At 36.1% G+C, this 11,005-nt stretch overlaps 1 protein-coding gene across 5 annotated transcripts in view; it reads right to left on the reverse strand.

The window, feature by feature from the left end:
* LOC128210955 (low-density lipoprotein receptor-related protein 5-like) overlaps positions 1 to 9,137 on the reverse strand; it is a 29,733-nt gene extending 20,596 nt beyond the window's left edge. For 3 of the 5 annotated variants that reach the window (XM_052915300.1, XM_052915303.1, XM_052915305.1), the window contains exons 1-3: positions 8,987 to 9,137; positions 1,733 to 2,204; positions 355 to 607 (exon numbers count right to left, since the gene is read on the reverse strand). In XM_052915300.1, coding sequence (XP_052771260.1) covers positions 355 to 607; positions 1,733 to 2,204; positions 8,987 to 9,053 — 792 coding nt within the window. In that variant the 5' untranslated portion in view covers positions 9,054 to 9,137. Of the gene's footprint in view, positions 1 to 354; positions 608 to 1,732; positions 2,205 to 5,280; positions 5,378 to 8,986 lie in introns of those variants that run through there. The other 2 variants (XM_052915302.1, XM_052915304.1) reach the window with 2 other exon arrangements.
* Positions 9,138 to 11,005: the final 1,868 nt, after the last annotated feature.

Below are 11,005 nucleotides of genomic sequence, written 5' to 3' on the forward strand. Positions count from 1 at the left end.
TATTTTCTAACCGTTCTAATACGACATGAAACGATATTTTAGTATTATTGTACACGGAGTGTGTTGTCAATTGCGATTTTGTGGACTGTCAATTTGTTTTCGATCTTTGGTCTTTGTAGGATTAAACTAGAACACGATTTGTCTCTGTCGTATGCATTGCATTATACATAGGATCTACGTCAAACAATTATATTCGATTTCAGGATTCGAGGAACAATTTAAGGCGATAAACACACAATCTAGGTATTTTAATCGTGCAAAAACGTTGCTGTAAACGTTCGCGTCCGCCCTAAAATGATAATTTTAAAGTGTTACAGTTAATTTCATTTAACAAATTAGTAAATAATATATTACCTGAAATAGAGCAATATCGTAGAAAAATGTATGAGATAATCTCCTGACTATTTTTCTACCCAACCCGGTGAACGTTGCCATTTCAACTGTGTCTCTGATCGCGTCCGTCCAAAATATTTTCGAGCTTGTGACGTCGACGACGATTGCTGTTGGATACAGGATTCCTTTTGCGACAATTACTCTACGGTTAGCTCCGGTGAGTGTTGATCGCTCAATTTTAGGAGTTGATCCTGCATCTGCCCAAAACAAAATGCTGAAAAAGTCAATATTACAGCATGTTTTAAAATTGTATTGAAGATGTACATTCTGCGTTTAAGTGTACAACCATTGTTGAGACTGAAGTAAGGCAACGCGTGTCGAATTGAATAAACAAAATATGAATGTTTTATAAAAAAGAGTAATGATGCAGTATCGTTTCAACTTACAAATTCATGAATAAATAAAAAACGCACCTCTCATATGACAAGAAGGAAGCATATGTTTCACATACTGTTAATTGAGTAATCATCTTATCTATATATTTTATGAAGTAGAAAAAATTGAAAATTTTAAAATATTGATAAAATATTGATATCTGTTTGTATTTATTTTAACGTGGGGCTTTTAGTCCCTCGTTGGGCGCCAAAATGTCACAGGGTGAGAAAAGTGCGCAGCTTGACCGGGGCTCGAACCCGGGACCCCTCGCTATCAGGGCGAGTGCTCTACCGACTGAGCTACCGGACCGCTTACACACCTCCTCACCACCTGTATAGGTATCGGTACCGTGACATACTTCCCCGCAAACTGGAAATTCGTCCTCGAATTTAAGGAACACCAGTGCTAAGGAATTCACATAATTCACACTGAGAGCGCGTTATGCTGCCAAACAGTGCTGCCACGGCCCCACGTAACAGGGTGAGAAAAGTGTGGAGCCAGACCGGGGCTCGAACCCGGGACCCCTCGCTATCAGGGCGAGTGCTCTACCGACTGAGCTACCGGACCGCTTACACACCTTCTCAACACCTGCTTAGGTATCGGTACCGTGACAGACATGTTTGCAATGGGCCGGTATCTGATAATTATACATTATAATAAATTATTTGGCATCGACATTGTCTTAACTGTACATCGCCTTGGTGATTTTGCGTTATATTGTAGAAGAAAAGGAAAAGGAAGTATTTTAAAAAGTCAAATAATGTTTAAGACTTCATTAAAAAAGGTCGTTTTCAACAGACTGGTATGTCCGCTTTGATCGGTTCGACAAAAAGTCTTTGAGTGAGTGAATGGGGTAAAATGTGTGTATGGAATGTGTTTGGTGTCGTGTGTACCTCCTATTTTTGATTTGATCTTGTCTTTACAGTTTCAATTGCATTCTTAAACATTGTCAAAAAGTACTCACTTGTGATTTGGATCGACTGCGATTCCTAAAGGAAATTCAAGATTCGTATGAAATAATATTTTGAACATTCCGTAATTGTCCAGCGATTGTACAGCAATCCAGCGATACATAGGATCACTCCAGTATAAGTTGTTGGATATCCAGTCAACAGCCAACTTCACAGATCCTCTTGAAACACCTGTATGAAGAAGACTCCAAGAAGAACTACTTATAGCCTGGTCAGCCGTAAAGTTACTCAACACGTAAATGGCAGCCATGTATCTGTCAACAGCATACAGCTTCTTCCTGTTGACGTCGGCGACAAGACTCATGATCGAATGTCTGTAGGACGAGGAGAAGCCTATGTAATTAGTCATTGAGAGATTTGTGCTTCCATTGAAAGTTTGAAAGGCTGCTATGGCAACGTGTCTGTTGCTTGTGTAAGGACCGTACATCAGGGTGCTGATTGCTAGATGGCCCGAAGTTTGACCTTCTGAAACAAATTGATCAACATAAGCTTTTTAAGCAAACTCGATTTCATTACCTGTTCCCAGGCCTTAAACATTAATTTCAACCCTTCCTAAGGCAAAGTCGGCTTCCATTTATTTAATATTTCGGTATCCAAGGGATTCGAAAAAGTTTGGTCAGTAAACCTCAAACAATCTTTAGTCATTGGGTATTTTGGCGCGTTTTAATGGCAATTGAGCAAACAAATATGACCAATTGACATATGAATAAAACTAGTATTACTAAAGTATGATATTAAAATCCGTATTTTCTGTTTCTTTATTTTCAATTATTATGTTGCATACCTTTTTGGAAAATAAGAAAGAAGTATGTGTCCTTCAAACAGAAATCATACTGTCAGAAAGTATTTAAACTGTACGTATTCATTTTTGTTTCAACCTTAAGAAATATAACAAAGAATGTGTTCAAAATTAATAACTTCCAAAGTATCAGCTGAAATAGCAGTGCAATAGCATTTAATTAAATGTATTTGAAAGTTTGTGTGCTCTTTATTGATAGCATATGAGTCTAAAATAAAGACCATATAAGGCCAGGTTATTCGTTGTCATTTCAAGTTATCTGCCGTGGAGAACCCAAATTACCCTGCACAATATTTAAATTTCGGAGACGTACGCATCAATGAAGTAATTACTAAATGGTTAATTCAATTCAATTGATATAATTAGATGAGACATAATATATATCGCTGCTCAATTAGCATTTTTTTCAACACCTTTGCAAGAAGAGCCCACAGAACGCATAACAAATCGCATGCACAACCTCGCTGTTTACATCCTAAGAAAACGTTTCTCCTTGACTTAGTTTCACACCCTTGCCGAACGCAATTATTTTGATTTTGTGAACATTAACTTTAAGTTTTAAAGGTTCATAGCACCGGTGTAGCATGCTTAGGTGACCTGGAATAACTCATGACAAGAATGAACAATATCGACAAAGGTATCTCCCCTTGAATAAAGCCAACGCCGTTCTTTTAAAATTCAGTTTGTATATCCGTATGATTACTAAATTATTTAACTTCGTTATACAATTACCTATGTGCTGTCTAACATTTCAATCCACTCCATCTTTAATCTGTTTGAGCCATGATCAATTTCTGTTAATCCTATCAAAACACTTGGAGAAGTCGACGTTAGCAGTGTAAATCTTTCTTTTTTAATGAAAGAACACTTGAACTATATTTTGAAATACAATGTTGTTAAACATATTATTATACCTGACGTGATTCTCCCATATACACGCTATTAGCAAATCCGTAATGTTACCCCGTGCAATAACTAATTTTCCTCCATTTAAGGATATAAATTGTTTACAGTCTTGCGGGTCTAAATATAGTACTGACGTAATTAAAGTACTGATCGTTAGGCCCTTTCAAAATATGTACACATTAAGCGTTTGTATTGTTGGCGGACGAGATCACTGTCAGATTTGACAGATTCAAAAAAATGGATGTAAATTAACGCTTTGCTTCGTTGTCCAAGTCGGTTATAGTTGATGACTTAAGAGATTCTGCAAGTATAAAGCGTTGCGTAAAACGAAGCGTTAAGCTCTTTCGTGCTTATTTTGGCAAAGAAAACATTAGCGAAGAAATGCCAAAATACATGCTGAACAACCACTTGAAATCAACCATACATTTAGTAAGATATGGACTTTGAAAATATTTAAAGGAAACCTGCCGAATTGATATATCAACAGATAGTGAATTGCTACCTCCAAGAAAAAGTTCATCCAAAGTTAACAAACCTGCATAAAAAAGGAAATGGATCAGTGGAACACAAACAAGAGATTGCTGACCATGACCTTAATGAGCTGGAAGTTCCAGCTAACATTGTTGTCAACATTCATTGTGGCCTTCAAAATAAGAAAAATACAGTAAACTTAATCAAATTTACATATTTATCTGTCTTTGTTTTCAAATCTCTATTCGGGACTTAGACATATTGTGCATCAAACCATCAAGTTGAACTAAACGTCAACAGTCATATTTATATTTACATTCTTATCCCTACTGTTTCCTGTATTAATAGGGTTAACCATGTACATGGTTTTTAACGGTATGAAACATTTTAACAATCACAACGTAAGCCTTAGCCGTTAAAACAGCGACCATGGAACCTAAAGTCTAATCCTCTTCTGAGGTTTATAACATGGATCACCCGGGTATATAACAACAGCATGTGAATTGACTTACATTTCAAAAAGTGTCACACTTTTTCATGAGGTCTGGTTCGACATCATAAATATAATGGTTATTTGAACATTGCACCAAACATGAATAATTGCATTGTATATTTCCATTTTAATAGATAAACACTGTTCTCCCGGTGTGAAAGAAAACATATTGACTGTGATATACATGTTTTTCTTTGACGTTATTTCCTGTACGGTTTTTTTTCGTCCTGAATTGACAAGTAATTTAACTATACGTTCCGGGCGGAGATTTTTCCTGGCGTACTTTGAATAATATTAATGCTTGTGTTTGAGGGGGAACTTACGCTTAATTATCATATTGGCTGTAAAATATAATTTCAGTCACAAGTACACTTCACATTAGAATGAGTACTTCCCTATTGTTCATCATTTGTTTATTTGCTATCGCGCGTACGTGTTCCTTTCAGTGGTGATCCGATTTAAAACTACTTCAGGCTACTTTTACGTCATGGCAGTATTTTCCGACATATCATATACTCTGAAAACAAAACATTCTGTTTTTATTAAACAGAAATTATGAAACCTTCTTATCATATCATAGCAGAAAGCATTTTTCACACACACACACACACACACACACACACACACACACACACGTGCACACTCACGCACGCGCTCACGCGCGCGCGCACACACACACACACACACACACACACACACACACGCACAAACCATTTTAACGCATAAAACACATACTTATATAAGGCAGAGTTATGAGAACAGTGCTATATTTGCTAAACAGTGGTAACCTAAGTCTTGATTAATTTGCACAATGATTTGGGTAATAATGATTCCTGACTTCTGTCTTGTGTTTATATCTTAGGCAGTCATACCAGTAGTTCAGCATATGCTTTGTTTCTTCTCGAAGGCGGAGTTTCCCAATATCTTTCCTCCACGGAGTTCGCCAGTTCAGAAATAACATATACAGTTTTAATGGTGTCGTTTAATTGAAATTGTATAGTACAGGCTTATTTGATATGATTGTATAATTTACAGTACTGAATTGAAACATCTATGGATAACTTTGTAACATATGTTGTTAATAATTACAGAAATAATATATATAATATAATATAATATGTTTTGTACATGTACAGTAATTAAGACCTTAAGAGGTTGAATTGAGAAAGCCATCTAATACATTTGCTTCGAAATCTGTTGATGGAGATGTATTCGAATTTTGCGTGTGAAGGTTGCTGCTGAAATATCAAGAAGAAGAAATGTATATTATATATGCAGTTTTTTTTTGTTTTTAATAAATTTATTGATTCAAAGATATGTTTTTTTTAAATAAAGACCAAAACAGTTATCCAAGCATAATGCAGAACTAAATTAACGTGTTGTTGTTGATATGAACATATGCGATATGCCACCGACGAAAAGGATCAACTACATGAAATGTTGTTTTCGTGTGCAAAGTACGTTTGTAACAAGGCTATTTATAAGGTAGAATAGTCGTATCAACATGGCATTGATACCCAACAAAATAGTTTGTGAAGCATAACGCATTCTTAATCGCACACAACTATAACTCGATGTAAATCAAACAAAATAGTTGTAAAAGTGAGAACAGACAACACAATTTCAGAACAAGTACTGGTAAAATGAGAATAGAAAACTTACCTACATCTTTCAGTACCCCTTTGAATTGTTTCTTTTGATTATTCCCTAGTGTCACACAGCAAATGCATTTTATTTCGCGACTCAAATTAGTAAGAATCCTCGTCATTTTCATCAGTCATGGCTAATGTTCCATCTTCAGTTTAGACAATACACACAAACGTACTTTTCTAACGTTAGACACGCAAGTTTAAATGTTTTCTTGGTAATTATTGGAATATATCGTTATGAATGGCGGTTATAAGACGAGTTAAAAGTATGCCTTTCAGTTTTGGTTTCCGTGTTGGCATCTTGAGAAACACATGACCGAAATAAATAATGGTTAAGGTTCGCAGAGGGCAGTCCGACCAGATTGGCCCAAGATGTGCGAGTTTTTATAGACAGCTGGATCTTGAAACCGATTAATAGCTAATGACGCTTATCGGTGAGTCATTCATTGTTGCCTCGAATCAAGTGGAGGTTAATTATTTATAGCCGACTGGGCCGAGTTAAGTTCAATTGCTGTAAGTGATTGATGTTTTTATATCCCAATAAGTATCAAGTAACATTTAAAGTGGACTTAAAAGTTCATAGACACTGAGTGTAAATCTATTTCTTTATGTTTTTGACTTCTTTAAGTAGTTTTATATTTTTGTTGCATCCATTTTTACAAGGTGTATGCGGTGTACATAAACTAGCATGGAAGATGTTTACCTTTTACCAATGAATGTTCGGGCCATCGCGTGTGAATGTGTTGATCTGATACGCGATACTCGATAGTACGATGATGTAAACGCGAAATCACGAATCTACGATGGTGCAAACGCGACAGTACGGTGATGAAATCGCGATAGTACGATGATGAAAACGCGAAATCACGAATCTACGATGGTGCAAACGCGACAGTACGGTGATGAAATCGCGATAGTACGATGATGAAAACGCGAAAATGCGACAGTATGATGTTGATAATGCAATAAACTATCGTGTTTTCAACATCGTATTGTCGCGTTTTCACCATCGTAGTTTCGTGATTTCGCGTAAAAATACGATAGTACGATGATGAAAACACAACAGTACGATGATGAAACACGATAGTACGATATTGAAAACGCGAAAGTACGATGATGAAAACACGACAGTACGATGAAGAAAACGCGATAGTACGATGGTGAAAACGCGAAAGTACGATGATGAAAACACGACAGTACGATGAAGAACACGCGATAGTACGATGATAAAACACGATAGTACGATGATGAAAACACGAAATTACGATGATGAAAACACGACAGTACGATGATGGAAACGCGATAGTACGATGATGTAAACGCGATAGTACTTTAGTACGATGATGAAAACGCGAAATCACGATATTACGATGGTGAAAACGCGAAAGTACGATGGTGAAAACACGATAGTTTTCGCATAATCAACATCGTACTGTCGTATTTTCGCGTTTTCGTTATCGTACTGTCGTGTTTTCATCATCGTACTGTCGCGTTTTTACCATCGTAATTTCATGATTTAGCGTTTTCATCATCGTACTATCGAGTACCGCGTTTCAGATAAACACATTCATAGGCGATGGCCTTAAAGTCAGTACGTATTTACCTTGCTATGTGAAATGTAAATGATAAAGCAAACAAAAACAATACAATTCACATTTTTATGGGGGTTTTTTGGCTGAAAATATAAGGCTAAGTTCGAAAGTACGCTCCACTTAAATGTTTAAGTACGAAATTCCGCCCCAAAGGTTGCATAGAAAAACGAAACACGCCCGTAATTTGTTTACGCCTGGATCTGCCAATAATTTTACGCCCAGAATATCGTGTCATGGAATATGTATAGATATCTGGTGGAATAATAATTACTTTCAAACTCCAGGCGGAATTCACCGATTTCGTGTCGATTCCGCCTCAATTCCGCCCGGAATCCGCCCCTTTATTTCGTATGGGTTGATTATTCATTATTACAATAAACAGTTACTTTTTGTTCGTATATACTATATTTTTTATATTTTAATATCAAAATATTAATTCGGTGTAATAAAATAAATATCTGATCCTTTGGTGGATGATAGCATATAATGTTAGCGTTCAAATAAGTAATGTCAACCTCGGCTTACGGATCGGTTAACTCTCTCGGGTTTACAATATACGCTATCACCCTCCATGGGATCTGATATTTCTATAATAACACTGAACATATTCTGGCTGATGAGGAAAACGTTCGACGAAACAGTTACATTCTGTCAACCTTAACAATGACTAAATACAAAACGAGGAGCAATTTATGCGAAAATACCACAAAATGCGCGACATGGTCGTAGCACCGCTCGAAGTTCAAATAAAACGGTCAACTCAAAATTAACCCTGACCATCGAAAAAGCTCCAAAGAACCAAACAGATAAGATTCTCAATGTTACGGCTCGTGTTTCGCAAATTTTGTCGACATTATTGTTTGGATTGAAATACACAATCCGGTTAAAATTCGCATGATGTCTGCATTGAATTTACTTTGTACCTTATAAGCAATAAAAGTAGTGTGCACTCATTATTTTAATTGTGCCAAATATAACTATTACTGAAGAAAAAACAAAAATAGAAGAAAAACAGGAATACAATCAAGACTGCCTCTTAAAAAAGCTAAACATACTAAATAATTAGTTAATTACACTATCCCGCACCATATTCATGGTGCGATCAAACCAAACATTTTGAAAAGCAACCGCTCCATCTTTTCAAGTTTAAAAGAACATAATTGATTAATTTCAATATTATTTATTCTTGAACAGGAAGTATTTACTGTATTTTGATTTATCTTCAGACTTTTGAAGTTGATAAGACGATCTGTCAATACAGAAAAAAACATGTACACATTTAATACTGACTACTCCGAAAGGTGAAAAATACTAGAATATTGTTGTTTTTTACTTACCCTCAGTTTGAGCCCAACATATTGATAGCACAATAAAACCAAACACATTGAAAAGCAATCGCTCCATGTTTTCACGTATAAATCATCAACATGGTATGTTGTTAGTATTGTTGTTAGTATATTTCGTTCCCGAACAGGAAGTTTTCACGCTACTCAGTGTGTTTCTGTTGATTGGGTAAGTATACCATCGTGCGTTTTAACCGATATAATGAAACAAAACAATTACGTATGAATAAAAAAACATAAAAATGGTTTGTTTATTGCTCTTTTTTGTGGTGGTGGTAGTTTAAGGAAAAAATCAGCATTTTCGTTGGTTGTTTGTGCTTATTCTTCATTTGCAGTATTGCGCATTGTTGAGTATGTTTAAGCATATAAATTTAGTTAATTTTCAAAAAAGGGTGTTTTATATCGGGAATATCAATATTGCAATAATACAATTGAAACTGTGGCGATTAACCCAGAAGCCATGCAAATGACGATGACCCTGTTTATATGTGCAATATAAGCCTTATAGGCACCAAACAAGAGACCAACAACGCACGAACAACACATAAAGAACAAAACCCGCATCACATTACCTGCACCAATAAATGTTGGGGTCACCGCCTGGAAGCGGTCAGTGAAACAGGAGATTCATCAAATTTATGTTACAATAATCCATATCATAATGGATGTATTCAGGAACGAATAGAGGATTGTACACTATACATGTACTCGGCGCATATAAAGGGACACTCTCAAGCTCATGCGCACCATTCTTTCTCATCTCACTTTACCAGCCCATTTGCGTTCATAAACCGATAATGACATCAATCCCGGAATTCATTCCTTAATGGTATAAAGTGTTTACAGTAAGGCATTGATGATATTATTATATTACCGTTCTTGGAGTAAAGTCACGTTTTGTCATTTTAAGTTAGCTAGCTTAGTGTTGTATTATTTTTTAAGCAATTCATCAAATATATTTGTTAATAGGTAAAATCGAGATTCAGTAAGAAAATTGGCTTAATGAAATAAGCTACATAATACGTTTATGATCCTTCGAGAAAGTAAGACTTGTTGCTTCAAATCTTATAAGAAAAGCTGTGTTTCTATTAAACTTTCAGAGTGGTTAAGATATCTGAAACCTAACATCATGTTTGATGACATTGAATGTCTGGTTGATATTTAAAAAGGGCGAAAAACTTTAAATGAATATATATTTTTAAACATACAACTTGCCGTTTATTAGAATAGTGGTTATTATTTTACTAAATTTTAAAGCTGAATGTTCGAACATTAGCTTTTAACCAAACAAATTACAGAAAAGCAACTGCTCAAACATAAATACGATAAAATATGTATATCATAGATCAAATATATTTTTGACTTGTTTGTCTTTGTAATACAAATTTCCAAGAACTTTCACACAGCATTTAACTGATTTTTTTTACCGCAACCACGCCTCAAGATGTGTCAACAGTATGGTTTTTACTCTTTACCTAGAAAACGTCCTATCTTCAAGCGAATCAGTCAACTCTCTGTATTAGTTAAAGTACAACAGCAATCATTTCGTTTTATGTGGGTTAATAGTACGCGTTTTGTTCTTTTTTTGCAGGATGTATGTATTTCTTTAGACCTTGCGGTCAAGGATAACCCGTGAAAGTGCAAGCACTTATTTCCAACGGGGTCCTTTGTTTTTGCTGAAGGGACAGCACGCTGAAGAGACAGTGGTGGGATACAAGAAAGTCCGGGTGCGATACCCTAGCTCTTTTTCGAAGAGACCCCTTGGTTCTTTTACGTGCTCGGTGTAAACACCGATACACGGGGTACAACTTTCTTGGGTTAAACCAGTACTGAGTACACCACTTTTCCAAGCACTACCCTTTAAATGCCGAGCGCCAGGCAAGGGAGCTACTTGTACCAATTTATAACGTCTTTTGGTATAAGCGGCCAGGGATCGAACCCACGACCCCCCGCTCCGTAGGCGGACGCTTAACCACTAGGCCACGAAGACGGTGGAGGATTGCGCAAGTTTTC

This window comes from Mya arenaria, chromosome 12, assembly GCF_026914265.1.
Source record: "Mya arenaria isolate MELC-2E11 chromosome 12, ASM2691426v1".
NCBI classification, from domain to species: domain Eukaryota; kingdom Metazoa; phylum Mollusca; class Bivalvia; order Myida; family Myidae; genus Mya; species Mya arenaria.